General features: G+C 34.7%; 1 protein-coding gene across 31 annotated transcripts in view; it reads right to left on the minus strand.

The window, feature by feature from the left end:
• Dscam1 (Down syndrome cell adhesion molecule 1) overlaps positions 1 to 22772 on the minus strand; it is a 230432-nt gene extending 207660 nt beyond the window's left edge. For all 31 annotated transcript variants that reach the window (XM_089092328.1, XM_089092321.1, XM_089092325.1 and 28 more), the window contains exon 1: positions 22604 to 22772. In XM_089092328.1, the coding sequence (XP_088948454.1) occupies positions 22604 to 22661 (58 nt within the window). In that variant the 5' untranslated portion in view covers positions 22662 to 22772. The remainder of the gene's footprint in view (positions 1 to 22603) is intronic.
• Positions 22773 to 23180: the final 408 nt, after the last annotated feature.

Here is a 23180-nt window from a genome sequence, read left to right on the forward strand (position 1 = left end):
AATGTGACTTGGTACTTTGAAATTATTTTCTACAAAAGCGTAACTATCATGTGACTTGGTACTTTGAAATTATTTTCTACAATAGCGTAACTATCATGTGACTTGGTACTTTGAAATTATTTCTACAAAAGCGTAACTATCATGTGACATGGTACTTTGAAATTATTTTCTACAAAAGCGTAACTATCATGTAACTTGGTACTTTGAAATTATTTTCTACAATAGAGTAACTATAATGTGACTTGGTACTTTGAAATTATTTTCTAAAATAGCGTAACTATAATGTGACTTGGTACTTTGAAATTATTTTCTACAATAGAGTAAATATAATGTGAGTTGGTACTTTGAAATTATTTTCTACAATAGCGTAACTATAATGTGACTTGGTACTTTGAAATTATTTTCTACAATAGCGTAACTATCATGTGACTTGTTACTTTGAAATTATTTTCCATAATAGTGTAACTATCATGTGACTTGGTACTTTGAAATTATTTTCTATAATAGCGTAACTATCCTGTGACTTTGTACTTTGAAATTATTTTCTATAATAGCGTAACTATCATGTGACTTGGTACTTTGAAATTATTTTCTACAATAGCGTAACTATCCTGTGACTTGGTACTTTGAAATTATTTTCTATAATAGCATAACTATCATGTGACATGGTACTTTGAAATTATTTTCTATAATAGCATAACTATCATGTGACATGGTACTTTGAAATTATTTTCTATAATAGTGTAACTATCATGTGACTTGGTACTTTGAAATTATTTTCTACAAAAGCGTAACTATCATGTGACTTGGTACTTTGAAATTATAAAAGCGTAACTATCATGTGACTTGGTACTTTGAAATTATTTTCTACAATAGCGAAACTATCATGTGACATGGTACTCTGAAATTATTTTCTACAATAGCGTAACTATCGTGTGACATGGTACTTTGAAATTATTTTCTATAATAGCGTAACTATCCTGTGACTTGGTACTTTGAAATTATTTTCTACAATAGCGTAACTATCATGTGACTTGGTATTTTGAAATTATTTTCTAAAATAGCGTAATTATCATGTGACTCGGTACTTTGAAATTATTTTCTATAATAGCGTAACTATCATGTGACTTGGTACTTTGAAATTATTTTCTACAATAGCTTAACTATCATGTGACTTGGTACTTTGAAATTATTTTATACAATAGCGTAACTATCATGTGACATGGTACTTTGAAATTATTTTCTATAATAGCGTAGCTATCCTGTGACTTAGTACTTTGAAATTATTTTCTACAATAGCGTAACTATCATGTGACATGGTACTTTGAAATTATTTTCTATAATAGAAATTATTTATGCTATTATAGAAAATAATTTCAAAGTACCAAGTCACAGGATAGTTACGCTATTATAGAAAATAATTTCAAAGTACCATGTCACATGATAGTTACGCTATTGTAGAAAATAATTTCAAAGTACCATGTCACATGATAGTTACTCTATTGTAGAAAATAATTTCAAAGTACCAAGTCACATGATAGTTACGCTTTTATAATTTCAAAGTACCAAGTCACATGATAGTTACGCTTTTATAGAAAATAATTTAAAAGTACCAAGTCACATGATAGTTACGCTATTATAGAAAATAATTTCAAAGTACCATGTCACATGATAGTTATGCTATTTTAGAAAATAATTTCAAAGTACCAAGTCACATGATAGTTATGCTATTATAGAAAATAATTTAAAAGTACAAAGTCAAAGGATAGTTATTTTATTGTAGAAAATAATTTCAAAGTACTAAGTCACATGATAGTTAAGCTTTTGTAGAAAATAATTTCAAAGAAACATGTCACATGATAGTTGAGCTGTTATAGAAAATAATTTCAAAGTACCAAGTCACATGATGGTTACACTATTATAGAAAATAATTTCAAAGTACCAAGTCATATGATAGTTACGCTATTGTAGAAAATAATTTCAAAGTACCAAGTCACATTATAGTTACGCTATTGTAGAAAATAATTTCAAAGTACCAACTCACATGATAGTTACGCTTTTGTAGAAAATAATTTCAAATTACCAACTCACATTATAGTTACGCTATTGTAGAAAATAATTTCAAAGTACCAAGTCACATTATAGTTACGCTATTGTAGAAAATAATTTCAAAGTACCATGTCACATGATAGTTACGATATTTTAGAAAATAATAAAATAGTAACTAGTCAAATGATATTTTAGATAATAATTAAAAACAACAAATAAAAAGTAGATTATTGATCGTTTATATCATAAGGAATAAGTACATCTTAAACTGATCTTGAATCGAGGTTAGAACATAATTTCTAAGATACTTGTCACAGGATAATTAATATCTTGTATACAATAATTTCAAAGAACCTAGTCACATGATAGTTACAGTTTTATAGAAAATAATTTCAAAGTACCAAGTCACATGATAGTTACGCTTTTGTAGAAAATAATATCAAAGTACCAAGTCACATGATAGTTACGCTATTATAGAAAATAATTTCAAAGTACCAAGTCACCTTATAGTTACGTTATTGTAGAAAATAATTTCAAAGTACCAAGTCACATGATAGTTACGCTTTTGTAGAAAATAATTTCAAAGTACTATGTCACATGATAGTTACGCTTTTGTAGAAAATAATTTCAAAGTACCAAGTCACATGATAGTTACGCTTTTGTAGAAAATAATTTCAAAGTACCAACTCACATTATAGTTAAATTATAATTTCAAAGTACCAAGTCACATGATAGTTACGCTTTTGTAGAAAATAATTTCAAAGTACCAACTCACATTATAGTTACGCTTTTGAAGAAAATAATTTCAAAGTACCAAGTCACATTATAGTTCCGATATTTTAGAAAATAATTTCAAAGTACCATGTCACATGATAGTTACGCTTTTGTAGAAAATAATTTCAAAGTACCAAGTCACATTATAGTTACGCTTTTTTAGAAAATAATTTCAAAGTACCAAGTCACATTATAGTTACGTTATTGTAGAAAATAATTTCAAAGTACCAAGTCACATGATAGTTACGCTTTTGTAGAAAATAATTTCAAAGTACCATGTCACATGATAGTTACGCTTTTGTAGAAAATAATTTCAAAGTACTAAGTCACATGATAGTTACGCTTTTGTAGAAAATAATTTCAAAGTACTATGTCACATGATAGTTACGCTTTTGTAGAAAATAATTTCAAAGTACCAAGTCACATGATAGTTACGCTTTTGTAGAAAATAATTTCAAAGTACCAACTCACATTATAGTTACGTTTTTGTAGAAAATAATTTCAAAGTACCAAGTCACATTATAGTTAAGCTATTGTAGAAAATAATTTCAAACTACAAAGTCACGTGATAGTTACTCTATTGTAGAAAACAATTTCAAAGTACAACGTCACATGATAGTTACGCTATTATAGAAAATAATTTCAATGTACAAACTCACATGATAGTTACGCTATTATAGAATATAATTCCAAAGTACCAAGTCACATGATAGTTACGCTATTCTAGAAAATAATTTCAAAGTGCCAAGTCACATGATAGTTACGCTATTGTAGAAAATGATTTCAAAGTACCAAGTGACATTATAGTTACGCTTTTGTAGAAAATAATTTCAAAGTACCATGTCACATGATAGTTACGCTTTTGTAGAAATAATTTCAAAGAACCAAGTCACATGATAGTTACGCTATTGTAGAAAATAATTTCAAAGTACCAAGTCACATTATAGTTATGCTATTGTAGAAAATAATTTCAAAGTACCAAGTCACATGATAGTTACGCTATTGTAGAAAATAATTTCTAAGTGCCATGTCACATGATAATTACGCTATTGTAGAAAATAATTTCAAAGTACCAAGTCACATGATAATTACGCTATTGTAGAAAATAATTTCAAAGTACCAAGTCACATGATAGTTACGCTTTTGTAGAAAATAATTTCAAAATACCAAGTCACATGATAGTTACACTATTATAGAAAATAATTTCAAAGTACCAAGTCATATTATAGTTACGCTATTGTAGAAAATAATTTCAAAGTACCAAGTCACATGATAGTTATGCTTTTGTAGAAAATAATTTCAAAGTACAAAGTCACATGATAGTTACGTTATTATAGAAAATAATTTCAAAGTACCATGTCACATGATAGTTATGCTATTGTGGAAAACAATTTCAACGAACCAATTCAAAGGATATTTGCGTTATTATAGAAAATAATTTCAAAGTATAAAGTCACTTAATGGTTATGCTCTTATAGAAAATAATTTTAAAGTACCAAGTCACATGATAGTTACACTTTTGTAGAAAATAATTTCAAAGTACCAAGTCACATGATAGTTACGATATTTTAGAAAATAATTTCAAAGTACCAAGTCACATGATAGTTAAGCTATTTTAGAAAATAATTTCAAAGTACCAAGTCACATGATAGTTACGCTATTGTAGAAAATAATTACAAAGTACCAAGTCACATCATAGTTACGCTATTGTAGAAAATAATTTCAAAGTACCAAGTCACATGATAGTTACGCTTTTGTAGAAAATAATTTCAAAGTACCAAGTCACATGATAGTTACGCTATTGTAGAAAATAATTTCAAAGTACCAAGTCACATGATAGTTATGCTATTATAGAAAATAATTTCAAAGTACCATGTCACATGATAGTTATGCTATTATAGAAAATAATTTCAAAGTACTAAGTCACAGGATAGCTACGCTATTATAGAAAATAATTTCAAAGTACCATGTCACATGATAGTTACGCTATTATAGAAAATAATTTCAAAGTAACAACTCACATGATAGATAAGCTATTATAGAAAATAATTTCAAAGTACCAAGTCACATGATAGTTACGCTATTATAGAAAATAATTTCAAAGTACCAAGTCACATGATAATTACGCTATTGTAGGAAATAATTTCAAAATACCATGTAACATAATAGTTACGCTATTGTAGAAAATAATATCAAAGTACCAAGTCACATGATAGCTACGCTATTATAGAAAATAATTTCAAAGTACCAAGTCACATGATAGTTACGCTAGTGTAGAAAATATTTTCATAGTACCATGTCACATGATAGTTACTCTATTGTAGAAAATAATTTCAAAGTACCCAGTCACATGATAGTTACGCTGTTATAATTTCAAAGTACCATGTCACATGATAGTTACGCTATTGTAGAAAATAATTTCAAAGTACCAAGTCACATGATAGTTACACTATTATAGAAAATAATTTCAAAGTACCATGTCACATGATAGTTATGCTATTATAGAAAATAATTTCAAAGTACCAAGTCAAATGATAGTTATGCTATTTAAGAAAATAATTTCAAAGTACCAAGTCAGAGGATAGTTACGCTTGCGTATAACATAATTTCAAGGAAAAATGTCACATTATAGTAATATTATTATAAAAAACAGTTTCCAAGTAACAACACAGATGATATTTGCACTATAATAGAAAATAATATCAAAGTACACAGTAACAGGATAATTACTCTATTATATAAAATAATTTCAAAGAACCAAGTCATATGATAGTTACGCTATTGTAGAAAATAATTTCAAAGTACCAAGTCACATTATAGTTACGCTATTATAGAAAATAATTTCAAAGTACCAAGTCACATGATAGTTACGCTATTGTAGAAAATAATTTCAAAGTACCAAGTCACATTATAGTTACGCTATTATAGAAAATAATTTCAAAGTACCAAGTCACATTATAGTTACGCTATTGTAGAAAATAATTTCAAACTATCAAGTCACATGATAGTTACTCTTTTGTAGAAAATAATTTCAAAGTACCAAGTCACATGATAGTTACGCTATTATAGAATATAATTCCAAAGTACCAAGTCACATGATAGTTACGCTATTATAGACAATAATTTCAAAGTGCCAAGTCACATTATAGTTACGATATTGTAGAAAATAATTTCAAAGTACCAAGTCACATTATAGTTACGCTTTTGTAGAAAATAATTTCAAAGTACCATGTCACATTATAGTTACACTTTTGTAGAAATAATTTCAAAGTACCAAGTCACATGATAGTTACGCTATTGTAGAAAATAATTTCAAAGTACCAAATCACATTATAGTTACGTTATTATAGAAAATAATTTCAAAGTACCATGTCACATGATAGTTACGCTATTGTAGAAAATAATTTCAAAGTACCAATTCACATGATAGTTACGCTTTTGTAGAAAATAATTTCAAAGTACCAAGTCACATGATAGTTACGCTATTATAGAAAATAATTTCAAAGTACCATGTCACATGATAGTTACGCTATTATAGAAAATAATTTCAAAGTACCAAGTCACATGATAGTTACGCTTTTGTAGAAAATAATTTCAAAGTAAAAACTCACATGATAGTTATGCTATTGTAGAAAATAATTTCAAAGTACCAAGTCACATGATAGTTACGCTTTTGTAGAAAATAATTTCAAAGTACCAACTCACATGATAGTTACGCTATTATAGAAAATAATTTAAAATTACCATGTCACATGATAGTTATGATCTTGTAGAAAATAATTACAAAGTCACAAGTCACATGATAGTTACGCTAATTTAGAAAATAATTTCTAAGTGCCATGTAACATGATAGTTACGCTATTGTAGAAAATAATTTCAAAGTACCAAGTCACATGATAGTTACACTATTGTAGAAAATAATTTCAAAGTACCAAGAAACTTAATTCTGGAAATAATGAAAAAAAAATTAGACGAGGTTACGTGCGCGCACGAGCAATTCACAAGCAATTCGTACCACAGTACAGCAATATCACTAGTCTAAGACAAAAAAAATACTTTTCCAAAAAAAATACTTTTCAGACATTTCTTGTTAAAACTTTATTTTCAACTAATTCATCCGGGTTTTTCGCACGCAATTCGTACCACAGTACAGCACTATAACTAGTCTAAGACATTCACTCTGTCATCGCCCTCACCCCCCTCAAAAAATACTTTTCAGACATTTCTTGTTAAAACTTTATTTTCAACTAATTCATCCGGGTTTTCGAAAGCAATTCATGCCAGAGTACAGCACAATAACTAGTCTAAGACATCCCCTCTGTCATCTTCCCCACCCCCCAAAAAAAAAAACTTTTCAGACATTTATTGTTAAAACTTTATTTAAACAAATTCATACGGGTTTTAGAAAGCAATTAATCACAGAGAACAGCACTAGAACTAGTCTAAGACATCCACTCTGTCATCGCCCCCACCCCCAAAAAAAATACTTTTCAGACATTTCTTGTTAAAACTTTATTTCAACTAATTGATCCGGGTTTTCGAAAGCAATTCATGCCAGAGTACAGCACTATAACAAGTCTAAGACATCCACTCTGTCATCGCCTCCCACCCCCCAAAAAAAAAATACTTTTCAGACATTTCTTGTTAAAACTTTATTTTGAACTAATTTATTTGGGTTTTTCACAAGCAATTCGTACCAGAGTACAGCACTATCACTAGTCTAAGACATCCACTCTGTCATCGTCCCATCCCCCCCAAAAAATACTTTTCAGACATTTCTTGTTAAAACTTTATTTTCAACTAATTCATCCGGGTTTTTCACAAGCAATTCGTACCACAGTACAGCACTATAACTAGTCTAAGACATCCACTCTGTCATCACCCTCACCCCCCCCCCAAAAAAAAATACTTTTCAGACATTTCTTGTTAAAACTTTATTTTCAACTAATTCATCCGGGTTTTAAAAGCAATTCATGCCAGAGTACAGCCCTATAACTAGTCTAAGACATCCACTCTGTCATCTCCCTCACTCCCCAAAAAAATACTTTTCAGACATTTCTTGTTAAAACTTTATTTTCAACTAATTCATTTGGGTTTTTGACAAGCAATTCGTACCACAGTACAGCACTATCACTAGTTTGAGACATCCAATCTGTCATCGCTCCATCCCCCCAAAAAAATACTTTTCAGACATTTCTTGTTAAATTTTTTTCTGAGGGGGGAGGAGGGGCCTCTGAGCCTTGCCCTTGAGGCAGATCCCGTTTATTTTCGATTCTGAGTATTTTTGGTTTTTCTTCCAAAATTGTCCCCCCCCTCCCCTGCCCTCAGAAATGGGGGAACGAAGGGCCTCTGAGCCCTGCCCTTGTGGTAGATCCCATTTATTTTCGATTCTGAGTATTTTTGGTTTTCCCTCCAAAATTGACCCCCCCTCCCCAGCCCTCAGAAATTGGGGTACGAAGGGCCACAGAGCCATACCCGTGAGGCCGATCACGCTTTATTATCGATTCTGAGTATTTTTGGTTTTTTCCTCCAAAATTGACCCCCCATCCCCTGCGCTCAGAAATGGGGGAACGAAGGGCCTCTGAGCCTTGCCCTTGAGGCAGATCCCATTTATTTTCGATTCTGAGCATTTTTGATTTTCCCTCCAAAATTGACCCCCCCTCCCCGGCCCTCAGAAATGGGGGAACGAAGGGCCTCTGAGCCGTGCCCGTGAGGCATATCCCATTTATTTTCGATTCTGAGTATTTTTGGTTTTCCCTCCAAAATTGACTTTCAACCATTTCTAGTTAAAAATTTTTATTCCAATTCGCAAATCTTATTACCCCTTTTTAAATGTCAATCAAACAATTCTGATTGTAGTGTCCAAGTTTTTAATAACAAAGCCTACACACATGTACACACTATGCTTTCAAAAAACCAGTCTGGTTGAAAAACTTGGAGTTGAAACAAATTTGTGAGGGGAATCCCCGTTCATACTGTTATCTTTTTTGCAATGTTTAGGAACAGGCGGGGAATCCCCACTCGTTTGGAATGGTACCAACGGGACATAAGCAAATAGCACATAGTTTCATAACGTGTTTAATCACGTGTAGAGGTCCCATAGAATAACAATGGAAGGGGCATAAGACCATGTGAGAGGATACTCACTCTCTTTGAAAAGGTGTAGATCTTCTATAGAATAACATGGTAATTGCTATAGCTTTATGCAAAATGGTACCTCTTACCCTACTCTCGACAGAAGTTACACTTTCCACAAGTTCCGGGAGAGCGTCCATTTTTTAGGTCAATTCCGGCAGCAAATCCAGCTTAAAATTTATCACTTGTAGAAACTGACTGTTCATTGTCGAATCACCTCTATCCGCTTGCATTGTAACAATAACTAATCAGTGACGTCACCGAGTAAAAAGAATCCAGTCAAAAAAAAATCCAATCTCCGATATTTGAGTGCATTCAGGTAATTGCGTAAGATTTAATCCTTTACAAAATTGTGTCACTCTTTAATCCTTTACAAAATATATGTGACCTTCACTGGCGGATGCTGAATGAGAACTATATTCAAGGCAAAATTACAAATTGTTTGCAGATAGGTTTCACAGCAGAAAAGGAGTATATGTCTTATCCTAGGTGTCCAATTGACTCAAAACTTACAGGGATCGTTCCCTGCCCCAAGTAGACCACAATTTCTGTTTGGGAAAATAGTGGGCATGTGAGGGGGTTTAGTTCCCCTCCAATCACTTTCTACTATTAAAAAGGGCACTAGCCCTTTCATTTTCCAATCGAATGAGCGCTTTTCGAAGTTTCTAGGACAACAAATAGTCATTTCAAAATTTAGATTAGATACATTTCGGGAAATTACATGGTGTGTGGGGGGGATCCACCCTCCGATCACTCTGAATCTCTAAAAGGGTACTAAAACTTTCAATTCGTAGTCCAATGAGCCCTCTCCTAAGTTTATACGATCACCCTTTCTATATATACCCTATATGCCCCCAGGGCATAACTTACAACCCTTGCCCTAAGGGCTGCAGGGGGTTGTCAACCACAAATACTTAAGTTCCGGACCTTTCAACTACGTAGAACAAAATGGCTATCTCAGAATGCTGATTGGATGTGTTTGGAGAAATGGTGGGCATGGGAGGGGTGTTAGTTGCACTAGCCCTTTCAATTTCCAATCAAATGAGCCCTTTTCGAACTTTCTACGACAACTCCTTCGATACGAAGTACCCTGGTCTAAAACCAAAAATAAATGAATAAATAAATAATACATTGTGCCCACATCGCTTTTTCTTAGGCAGCGCTATTGCGCTGCCTATGATAATCGTTTCAAAATTTCGATCAGGTGTCTTTGGGGTATTGAAGAGAGTGGAAGCTAAAGTGCAAAATGAATGAATTTTTAGAGGTTTTGCGAGTTCAGGGTGCTAAAATAGGTTTGAAAATTAATGTTAAAAAGACTAAGTCACTAAGGCTAGGAATAAGTGAAGATGAAAAGGTGAGGTTGGGTAATGAAAAGATTGATCAGGTGGACAGCTTCACTTACCTTGATAAGATTATTAGTAAAGATGGTTGGAGCAGTGAAGATGTCAAAAGTAGAATAGGCAAGGCTCAGGGTGTTTTTTTTTCACAGCTAAAAAACAGTTTGAAGGAATAGGAAGGTTAGTCTGCAAACCAAGATTTGAATATTGGAAGCTACAGTGATGACAGTGGTCAAATATAGCTCTGAAGCATGGGCGCTCCGAAAAGCGGATGAAGATTTGCTAGTAGTTTTCCAGAGGCTTAAGGATTGTTCTGGGTACCCGGCTGACTGACCGTATTTCAAGCAACAGGCTGTACGAAAAATGTGGTTCAATACCGCTCTCTAGGGCTATGATGAAAGAAAGGTTGAGGGGGCTAGGGCACGTTGTGCGGATGAAGGATGACAGATTGCCGAAGATTGTTCTTTTCGGCCAACCGTCTAGGGCTAAACGGAAAGCAGGTCGTCTTCGTCCGGGGTGGGAGGACGTCATAAAAAAAAGATTTAAAGGAAAAAGAGATTTTGGGAACTTCATGGGCGGGCGTAAAAAGGGAGGCTTTGAATAGATTGGGATGTAGGAGGAGTGTGCGTATCTTTGTTGGCCTCAGGCGGCTAGGTGCTGCGGTGAGTTGTTAGTAGTAGTAGCAGTAGTAAATATATATATATATATATATATATATATATATATATATATATATATATATATATATATATCAGTAGCGTATCCAGGGGGCGGCTCAGCGCCCCCCCCCCCGAAATTTCTGTTCTTCTTCTTTTTTAAGTGCCAATATAGTAAGTTCCGAAATATTCACGGTTTCAAGTTATTTGCAGCACCCGTTCTTTTTTTCATTTCTTGTTAAATGGCTATCCATTTCTACAGCAAGCTTATATCATTATTTTATCATCAAACGTGCAGTCGCCTCCTGTAAACAAACAAGATGTCAAGAAATTTTTCTCACTATTTAACCCCCGCAGCTATAAGCACTAGCTTCTCTGCAATGAATGAATTGCGATAAGGAATCGGACTAATAGGCGATAGTTCATTCAAAGTTTCAAACGCTGCTATAATTCCAGTGTAAGCTAAGCATTGAAACGGAAAGGTCACGTGAGAGGAAAGAAAGAAAATTACCTTAAATTACCTTAAATCGCATGTCCAGCGACATAAGGTGGCTTTGAACCTCCTGTAGAAATCTCGCTGGTGGTGTTTCAAGGTTATGATTTGACATCCCAGTTCAGCCTCCATTCGGCGTTGGCCCAGTCTTGATCAACTCCTTTCTAGACAGCATTTAGAGTTTTAGATTGGACGGTGGCTTTAAACAGGTTGTTCCAGAGTGGGACGGAACGGACTGAGAAGAACTGTTGGCACTCTCGCTTGATGCAAGGGGGGCCTGCAGCTTCTTGGTGTGTCCTCTTGTGGTAGTTGAGAAGGACGAGGAAAAGACATGACTTAATAGGTCATTTTCTAGCAACTTAAAAGTTTATATTACGTCTCCTCTTTTCCTACGGTATACTAAGGTAGGGAATTTGAGTAAGGCGAGACGGTCCTTGTAAGATTTGTCTTGGAATGCAGAGATAAGCTTAGTTGCTCTTCTTTGGACACTCTCAAGTGCTTTCACATCCATCTTATAGTACGGAGAGGCTAGGGTCATGCCACATTCCAGGTGAGGACGGACCATGGCTTTGTACAGTTTCGTAATAACTCCCGACTTCCTGGTGGTAAAAGTTTACTTTATGAGGCCAAGGGCTTGGTTTGTTTTTGCAACTTGAGCTCGTGTGTGGCAGTGAAACTTCAGCCCATTGTAAAACAAAACCCCCAGGTCCTTCTCCTCACTGACTGCCTCAAGCTGGGCGTCTCCTATGTGATATGCAAGTTTTGGATTATTGCGTCCAAGATGTAGAACTTTAAATTTTAAGGCATTGAACTGTAGACACCAATCCGATGACCATCTAGATAGCCTGTCCAGATCTTCTTGCATAGTTGATAGATTTAGGTCGTTCTGGGCCAGTCCTAGGAGCTTGCAGTCATAAGCATATAACGTCAAAAGATTCTTCAGGTTCGTTGTACAGTTATTGAAATACATGGGGTTGGTTTTGATGGGGCCAGCAACATGTCAGACTGCTATTCTGGTACACAGGCAGAAATTAGGAAAAAATATCCGCAAGTAATCTACACCCACTGTGCATCGCACAGCTTAAATTTGGCTTTACGTAAAACTAGTAGGGTAGGACTTGTTAGATCAACCTTTGCTACTATACAGCAGACTATATCATTTTTATCAACCTCGCCAAAAAGAACGAATATGTTTGTAGAAGCGGTCGCTGTCGTTGGTCCCGATAGTCCTGTGAGGAAGCTTGTGAAGTTGTGCGAAACGAGATGGGTGGAGTGTCACGATTGCATTTTAGTTTTTATGTCTTTGTATTGTGCGATTACTTCCGTACTTGAGGAAACAATTGGTAGCATACAGTGCGATACAGAAGTTATTTCAAAAGCGAATGCGTTGGTTTCAGCAGCAACCGAATTTAGTTTTATGTTCACGATGGCTATGCTAGAGTTTGTAAGTGCCATAATGCTCTCTGTCTCTAAGGCACAGTAAGCCGGAGATTTAGACTTAGTTGAGTGCTGTCGGCATGTTAAGCTATGTTCTGATACTTTACTGCAGTCAAAACAAAATAATTTTGAAACAATTTTTCAGAAAGCCTATAGCTTGCACAAGAGTTAAATGTGGCTCCGGGTGTTCCAAGGTCTATTCGCCGAAAGTCCATCAACGATAATGAGTCCATCAAGGTTTTTTATCGCGAGTCATTGTTCAAACCTTACTTTGCTTCACTTATTGAAGAATTTGATCAAAGATTTTTGCGCCACCAGGAGGCATCTTTCAAAATCGGAAGGCTTTTGCCAGCTAACAGCGAGTCATTAAAAATTAATGAATTTGTGAACGCTGTTGCTGTTTACAAGGGATTTCACGGGGGTAGACGTGCGCTGGAATGTGAGTTAGTCCTTTGGAAACAGAAGTGGCTCGGAATGTCTGAGAAACCATGAACTGTTGCTTCGACTCTTGCGTCACGCGATGCAAAATTTTTCCCATGCATTCGAAGGCTTTTGACGATTTTTCAGACATTACCAGTGACTACCGCTTCTGCTGAGAGGAGCTTTAGCTGTCTTAAGCGATTAAAAACCTATCTGCGGAGCTCAACGGGCGAGGAGCGTCTGAACGGACTAGCTCACATGACCCTGAACCACGATATCCAGGTCGATGCTGACCAAGTTTTTGATTGATTTCAGCCAAAAAAGACCGGCGGCTGTTACTGTGAGAGGTTAGGTCGTCTTTCATTGCTCGTTTTTCTAAGTGCAGTTGATTCTGCTTTTTAAACTTTAATTGTGCTTCATTCTCTGTTAGCAATGTTAATATCAATACATTTATTGCTTTCATGGCTGCTATAATAGGTAGACTGAGGCCCCCACCCCCCCGAAACCAAATTCTGGGTAATTGTCTTTGATATAATATATTTTATTTATTTGGTTCTCTAAAACAAGGGTCCCATTGGCAAATATAAGGAATAATGCACTTCTTTTTTTTTTTTTTATAAATTCTGCCGCTTCGTGACAGTTCTACTCGCCCAAAATAGAAACTCTCACTGCTTCTAACTTTTTTTTCAATTCTGACTTTGTTGGCAAAATTTTGTCATCCATTCTCAAACAAAAAAAGTCTACAACTAGAAATACTCATGACAAGTGTGTTCTTTTTATTTCTTTACCTAGATACCCCCCCCCATACCCCCCGCCTGAAATCTTGCACTATGATAGATAATTTTCTTGCTCACATGACTGCTATAAAAAGGTAGACTGACACCCCCTTCCCCCCGAAAATCCTGGATACGCCACTGATATATATATATATATATATATATATATATATATATATATATATATATATATATATATATATATATATATATATATATATATATATATATATATATATTGTATCCATCTGAACATTCATTCAATTCACAAGACAAATGAGAAACTTCACATTTTGAAGATAGTGGCGTTAAGGCTCTCATGCATGATTAATTTAATTCCATGATTTCCGTCAAGACCGAATCATTTTTTGTTGGGGGGGGGGGCGGTAATTACTATTCCGAAAATGATACAAATTCTCCATATTCTAATTGTAATGACGAGCAACTTGAAAATTAATACATTTTACATATTTAGAATCAGCAAGAACAACAGATCTTGTCGTTCCAAATATATTGTGATAAAACAAATACTATAATAACTTTTGGTTTCTATTGACAAAGGTCCTTCTTTACTCACAGTTTGTTACTACTAGCTGCTTGATCCAAGACTTTTGCCACTTGCATTCCTGTATTATAGCCCCAAATAATTGTTTAGTCTTACTAACCACACCAATTTGTCGACAAAAATTGTTTCCCGGTAAATTGCTAAAGAAATGCAACTGAGACCCAAGTGATAAATTAATGCCAGATTTACCACAAGTGATTATGGGAATTTCCTTTTTGCACTGAAGGTGCAAACGACTCCTCGTTTCACAGACACAACGTTCAATATATTTTATGATTATGTTCCTCCGGTCTAAGCTACAATAAGCGTTAATTTAAAGCAAAATTTTGAACCTGTTTCTTTCTTCAAAAAGAGCAACGACAAATGACTTCTTGGAAGATTGAAGGCGAGGGGGGTTCAGCACCACAACTATTTATGGTAATTTGTGTGTTTTTAGGTTGACATTATCGTAACTTCCCTTCCTTCAGAAAATATATACGGTACATTTTGTTGCCACAGAAGACTTATTTTTAAGTTTTTCTGCCACTTTGATTTATCTATCTTTAAATTTTGATCCACTAACATGTGGAGCTACAGACAGAGACGCAAAAACGTGCTTGGATGCCCTCACATCCATTTCGTCACTGAACAAGAATACAATATCTATTATTTACGAGAAGACTGGTTCTTTTCTGAATTTCTACGATCCTACAATCCTCCATACAGTATGTTTATCGTCTTTGGTCTAAGACATTTTTTTGATAACTTAATTCCCCGAATGACCCTTGAACGACCCTAAGTTAAAAGAGGTATTCATTTCTATTTTTAGGAAACGTGGTGAGCTTGGGACTTGAGCCCCAGTTCCCTCCATTTACACTTCTTAAATAACTCCTAGCTGTCACAAGTTGAAAGAGGTGCGACATACCATTTATCTTTAATGAGAATCGGTAACAACAGCCGAAAGTCTAATAACATTAGTATTGATAACAATAGCGTATGCATTTCAAAAGAATTGGCTTTTTATGTTCATTCCACATAGCCTATATAAATTTCAGTAATTTTAAAGTTGCTCCTCGAAATTTACGAGCCTGGGAATGTTTGTCTGATTTTGAAAAAAGCGAGGTAGGAAACACTACTAAAAGGGCGAGTGATTGCGATGAAAATTAACACGATCAAGTTCAGCATATCAGAGACCTACTGTAGAGGTTTCAAGCCCATATCTACAAAAGTGCGCTCATGCACTGACGGGCCTGTCGTCAGTTTTGATCGGTGCTGGTAAATCGGGAGAGCCACTTGTTCTAGGAAGACATGATGTCGGTCGTGCTTTCGATTCGAAAATTCACGCGCATATCCTCATTGAACTGTATAAGAGCGGGGTATTATTCGTACTTTGTTTGGGCCCAATTCCTATATAAAGGATATAAAGTTGATCTTGATGGAGTATCGGTTGCTCCTAAACCGGAAATGAAATATCTTGGCCTCCCAATCGGTGACTCTCTAAAGCAACTACAAAGCTCCTCATCCGTCGTTTCCAGCGCCAGTTTTCCAGTGCCTACGGTAGCATAGTATCTAATAAACTTCGTTTTAATCGCCGGCTACTAGCTAAATTGTATAACTCATATGCGTTCCCAAGTTTTTTGTACCTTGCAAGTTTTTGGCGTACATTTTTGTCAACAAAACTAAAGCAACTTCGGCAAATTTATTACCGGTATGCTAAATGTCCCCTTGGCCTCCCCCTTGGGTTAGTAATTCTTGGGTCAATAGGAGATACTGCATTATAGACCCTAATGCTGCCATCGGCAGTTGCATTGAAGCTTAAACAATGGAATCACTGGACACCCATAGTCACAGTAGACAGAATTCACCAGTAAGCTTATCGCAGATCATTTCTGGTCTTCGTTCTCGTTGCGAACAAAAAGCTCCTCCCACTTATTTCTGCATTAGCGGGAATGCGGGTTAGTCTGTTTCCGATTGTTTCAATGCACTTTGATGGAAACAGACTAACCTACATCCCCACTAATCTGACTTCGCCTATGTTTATATCTGCAAAAACGTTCTCCGGAGCACTCGCACCCCGGTCCGGGTTTTTATAATGGGTGAGATAGAGAATGATCATACTGGATTATATATGAACTGTGCCCATAGTGTTCCCTTTTGTGCCTGTTATGTATATTGTGTAAATACTTGGTTAATTATTGTGTTTGTTTGCTTATTTTATGAATTTCAATTTTGTTTTATTTGTCATTTTCCGTCTTTTTTTCTTCTCTTATACTCCGTTTGTTATTGTGTTTACAATGGCTCATAAATAAATTCAATTCAATTCAAAAATGTGAAATTTTGTATCAAACAGTTTGTGTTAACGATCTGTAAGTAAGGAGCGACTCGGCGCAACATAACCATAATTCTAAAAATGGGACTTTGATAACAATAGAGAAATCAAAAGCTAATTTCAAATATATAAAGTCCTTTGAGTATAATGTTACACATCAAAAGCTACGAGTCTGAGACAATTTGCCTGATTTCCCTGAAAAACGGGGAAAACAACCCCAAAAAGTCAAGCGATCTTAACAAAATTCACATCATCAGATGCAGAGATATCAGATAACCCTACTGTCGAGGTTTCAAGCTCATATCTAGAAAAATTCGGAATTTTGCATTTTTTCGGCAAAAGAAACATCACGGTTGCAGTTTTATTCTTTTTTCAGGGGGGGGGGGGGTGTACCGAAATAATGTACTAGAAGATCGGGAGAGAGCTCTTTCGAACGGAAAGAAAAGTTTTGGTTTCCTTTTTAAGTGATCGAAAAGATTGGAGGGCGCCAAGCCCCCCTACCACGCCCATTTTCCACAAAGACTACTTAATTCAGCATAGTTGAAAGGTCCGATATCTATGCTTTTGGTAATGATATGATTCTCCATAGCCTCCGCGGAAAGGGCTAGAAGTTACGCAATTTGCCCACATTGTTCACATAGCCTATAGTATTTGTTATTGGGAAATATATGGAAATTTTTCGGGGTAGTTTCCTTCGATGAGGATTTTCCCCGAGGGAAATTTTCCATGGGGAAGAAGGTTTGCGAGGGGACTTTACAGTAGAAATGTTACATGAGGGGGTAGGTATGGGGATTTCCAGATATAATTTCAAAAGCATTCAAAAATTAAATAAAACAACAAGTTCTTCAACTGAAAGTAAAGAGCAACATTAAAACTTAAAACGAACGGAAATTATTTTGTATATGAGGGGGCTGTCCCTTTCTCATCCCTCACTCTTTACGCTAAAATTTGACTTTTTGTCCTGATCCGACAGGAAAGACCAGTTAAACACAAGGGCCGTAAATTTTGACTGAAATATACATTTAAAGAGCCTTAAGACTTTAACGCAATGAGAAAGAACTGATGAAGGCGCCCCCCCCCCTCATATACAGAATAATTTCAGTTCGTTTTAAGTTTTAATGTTGCTCCTTACTTTCAGTTGAAAAAACTTTTTTTTATTTAATGTGTTTCAAGAAGGATAATCATTGATGCATATTTACTTTTTTTCCCTGGGGTGAATGGATCAAACTAATAGTCCTATAATATCGGGATAAGGTTTATTAGAAACGAAATTGAAAGATATAGTACCGGTTTTTAAATAATCAAAAAAATTGTCCGACACCAAAGGGGCATCTCCTGCCATTTTGTGGCACAAAACAACAATTTAGACCCAAACTGTGCCAAAAAAATGCCGTTGAGGGAAATTCTGAGACTACCAGTCGACTCAAAATTATTGAAAAACTATATATTAGACTTACTATTTCAGAGGCAGTAGTACCTCATAATGGGAAATATATAGACATAAGCGAGTATTTGAAAACTTATTTTAGAAAAGTTGATCCACTTGATACTTCACAAAAATTACGTAGAACCTACAGTGGTGTAAGATGTATAATTGGGCACATGGGGGAGGACTGGTGGATCTTTGTGCAGGTGGGATCAGGAATTAATGTTCATTGTTCCCTAATTCGTGGGAATATTTATGGACTATTCCTTTAATATGGATGTTGCAGGGTGATTGCGCCTGTCTTATTGCAGACAATCCTTTCTGTGTAGCAAAAAAAAAAAATTACGACCAGATGCTTATCGATCCCACCGGCTCCACAAAAGGTGTAAACGGATCATGAGTACCGTCAAGAAAATTTTCAGGGGGTAGGGTGGGAAAGTTCTACTAGGAGTTTTGTTTTCATTGAGATGTAACAGGTATAATCTCTCATTTTCGTATTTGTATACATTGTTTAATGTCTTCTTGTTTCTTTGGGGGAAACATGCATACATACATATACACAAACACACACGCAAACATGCATTATTTCAAACATATATTATGTATTCTACTTAATGTGAAACTTTTTCAGAAACTCTTCCTGGCTATAGTAGATTTTTCTTTTTAGTCCTGAACAATTTTGAGATAATCTAAACTAATTTGAAAAATCTAATTTCCATGTTATCAAGCTCTTAGTCAGAAAATAGGAATAGAGGAGGTCTCTCTACAAACTGGAGTATTCATGTTTCTTTTTAGGAGAAGAGAATCCACGTTGAATGACAATTCCCTCTGATTCAGCATTTCCCCACAGAAGGGATAGAAACGCAAAAAATCAATAGAAAGAGTATTATCGCCCCTTCCTGTCTATTTGCATTCGAACGAGGGTTTGAAGCTATCGCTAGGGGATATTATATAAAGGCGATACAGTTGTTTCGATTTAAATATCCAAGCTAAATAGTTTCAAGATGGCTCCCTTTTATGTTTTAGTTTTCAAATAAAACATAGATGTTTCTTAGTTTTCATGTAGTTTTTCTAAGTCTTCAACATATCATTAAACAAGACTTGTGGTCAAAGTCATAAAGTGAAACCTTTCGTACTAGCCTACATTGACTGCTCAAATGAAGTACTAACCAATAGATTTTTTTATTTGAACCTCATACCCAGCAAGGATGCTCGCAAAAAATTTGGTCCTTATTAAGAATCCGATAAACACGCGAGAAGTGAAGTTTCGTTAAAGCTAATGAAATAAAACAAAATAGGATAAAATATAATAGTTTAAAAACAAATGTGGGCTATATATTTGCAAATTATGGGCGCCGTGGGGGTAAAGCATAGCATATATTAAATGCGTAATATAACCTAACCTAGGTACCTTTTTTGCCCCTTCAACCCCAAAAAACTAAAGTTTAAAAATTTTTCACGGAGTGAGCAATACCTCACAAAGCAGCGGAAACCTGTTGTTCATTAGAATTTCATTAGATTCTAGATGCGGTTCTTCGCGTGTTTATCGGATTCTTAATAAGTACCAAAAATTTTCTGGGGGAGGGGCAGACACCAGAATAGGAGTGGTGGGGAGGGGTAGCATGGGGCTATATTTTACGATGTACTTTCTTAGGAATAAGTTCAATTCGTTTAATCACAAAATGATATAACAGATAACATTAATCCCAGTGGCTGCCCAAAGAAAGACATGAGAGCACTCAAAAAAAAAGAAGAAAATTCAAACAAAAAGAGTAACTAACTTGGAACGCAAAATGAAACAAAACTGTGCAAATTTTAAACAGCAAGGATCCCTGGCAAAGGAATCAATTCATTTAATCAATAACAGGTTATATTTATATATTATGAATTTAATCTTTATCCATTGTGTCCAAACCCTGAATAAAAAAAAAAAATCAGACTCAAGCCGAAATTATGGAAAGATTTATTGCTTCCCAAGACTATAACAGGTGTGGACATGTTTTTATGCAATTTTCTACGCCTTAGAATAGGCTATAGAAGAATAGATAGGAACTTAAAAACAGCCTCCAAGGGAATATCTTATTACATTCCTGGAAGCTTCCTTTTTCTGCCCTAGGTCAACAGATTTACAAGATCTCAAAAGCCCGTAAAGTGGGGTTTTAACAATATCCTTACATTTCTAAGGGCCCATATTCAAACCTCATCCTACCTGCATAGATACCACGTTTTGATTTTATAATGACCATGTAAATTATACCTCTTTCATAAAAGGACAATTCTCCCCCTCGTATTTAATTCCTATACATTCAGACATTAAAAAAAGTATTACAGAATAGCGAAAGAAAACCTAAACTCAAAGTTACAATTCAGTAGTCATATTTGCCCTCTTTTTTTCGGCAATACTCAAATTCAACTTATGAAAATGAACAGGTTCAAATAAAATGGTTCATCCCAAGAGAATCTTATCAAGGAGTTTGTGATAACAAACTTTAAGTCAGGAGCAACTCGGGCCAATATTCACCAAAACTAAAAACAGAATTTTAACAACACTTGACACACAACAGAATTGGATTTTTACGTTGATTGTAACTGTATAAAATTCCTTCAGTTTATTGTTACCAACCAAAAGCTATGAATCTGAGAAAACAAGCAAAATTTTTGAAAAAGAGAAAATCCCTGAAAAAGCAAGGGATTTTGTTGAGAATCACTTTATTATATCAGAGAACCGTTCTGTAGAGGTTCCAAGCTTCAACCTACAAAATATAGATTTTTTTTTTTTTTGAGGAAAGGTTGTGGATGCACACTTATTTGTTTTTATTCCCAGTACTGATCGCATCAAAACAAAGATCATTCAAAAGGAAATTAAAAGTTTATTTTTTAGAAATCATAAAGATCATGCCACAAGAAAGTGTTATTTTCTGCCATTTTATGGCATCAAACTACAACTTTGCCACATAGAGGATCAAGTGGTTATTAACTTAAAATTTTGAGAAGCTAATGATTTAAAAGTATAAAAAAAACTGGTACTTTCCCATTATATGGGCATTTTCAAGGAAACCAGTCACAAAAAACCCGTTTTTGACGGGTTTATGATTTAAATGGGAGGTATGTTTAAACTTTACCCCCCCCCCCCCACCCCCCAAATGTACAAATATATACCCTGAATTGGCATATATAGGGGGGGGGCTGAAATTCATTTCTAATAGAAATGATTATTATATTTGTAATCAGCATAAAAAAAGGCATCAAGTGATATATTCACTTTATGCGTAAGTCAATAATATGATTTGGTAGATATTTACCAAAGTAGATTTTTACCTGTCTCTCTTTTTGTTCTAGCATATTTGCTTCTGAAGAGCCACTATTCTAGACCTTTACCCATAAACTTATTTTAGGTCCAGGATTCATTCCTGATAGCCTACTTTTATTTACCTCAACCACACTCCAAGATAGCAAGAAGCTCCTTAAGTGATTAGGTAAAATTCTACTTTAGCTACTTTTGGCTATCTTGGGAAGGGGTTAGGTTAGGAAAATGAAACTTTCAGGGATGGGTCTATGGGCTTAGGTATGTCCCGGGAAGGTATTTTGAAGTACCTAGCTCCGATTTTTCTCCCTCTAAAGGGTCCTGGAATTTGCCTACATGACAGGTCTATACCCATTAAAAATTTTACAAAACAACATTTTAAATTAATTTTCAGGTATCCGTTTCTTTTTCTCTGGCTTTAGCTCTGAAAATGCAATTTCAGTTATTTGAGCAGAATTTTAAGACATATAAATAGTTTATTTTCAAAATTTAGGAAATGTATTTGCATATCTTTAAAACCTTATAAATTGGGATTGAGCAAAGTTGTGAAGCTTAAAACAATTTTATTGTACTTCATTTAAGCAGAAGATCTATTTTGCAAGGTTTCACTTGTATACCTCACATATTTTTAAAGGTCATCAAAGGTCAGGACCCTCTAGAGGGAGAAGGAGTGAAGGTGAGTACTTCAAAATACCTTCCCAGGACATACTTTAGCCTGTAGACCCATCCCTTGAAAGTTTCATTTTCCTAACCTAACCCCTTTCCAAGATAGTTAAAAGTAACTAAAGTAGAATTTTACCAGTGATTATTGTAGCCTACTTGGGAAAACCATTGAATGGAGTCTAATGGTAGGCCATACTTCTTATTCTTTTTAGTCTAATGTATGCCATATCGCTAGCTTCAATCAAACAAGCCCTACTTACCAAAATTGCATACAAGAATCCCAAATATAACCAGTTTTATCCACTTATGTACACCCATTTCAATAGAGGATCGCTTTTCTTCAATACTTCCACCTAGATCACTAGGCTATCCACAATATATGAGGTATTTTATCCTATGATCTCACCACACAATAATATACTTCGTCAAAGAAAGACTGACGCCAGACTGAGTTTCAGTTTGAATTTTTTTCTGCCAAAACTGTCTAGAAGTGTTTTTGGTTTAAGCGACATCTCTAATTATTATGCATATGAAATAATAGGAAGCAATTCAATACGTTTTGTTAGTGTTTTTATTACGTATGTTTACTATCATGAGCTTTACAAGGCGATTAGTATCTCCAAATCTTACGAATGAAACCTCCAAGAAATTTTATCAGTCTTCTGGAGCCTCATATCTTCAAAATAACAGGTAGAGTAAACAGTGAAAATGCTAAATATTTCTCAGAATTTTCTACTGTAAATATTTTTAGATTTTAGCAAAAACTAATATGAAACAAAAAGACTAGTAATTCAAAGTCTATGGCCTGAAACCAAAATATTTAATGGCATTTTGACA

The sequence above is a fragment of the Artemia sp. Qi Xiang Cuo genome, chromosome 7, assembly GCF_049724085.1.
Source record: "Artemia sp. Qi Xiang Cuo chromosome 7, ASM4972408v1, whole genome shotgun sequence".
NCBI lineage: Eukaryota > Metazoa > Arthropoda > Branchiopoda > Anostraca > Artemiidae > Artemia > Artemia sp. Qi Xiang Cuo.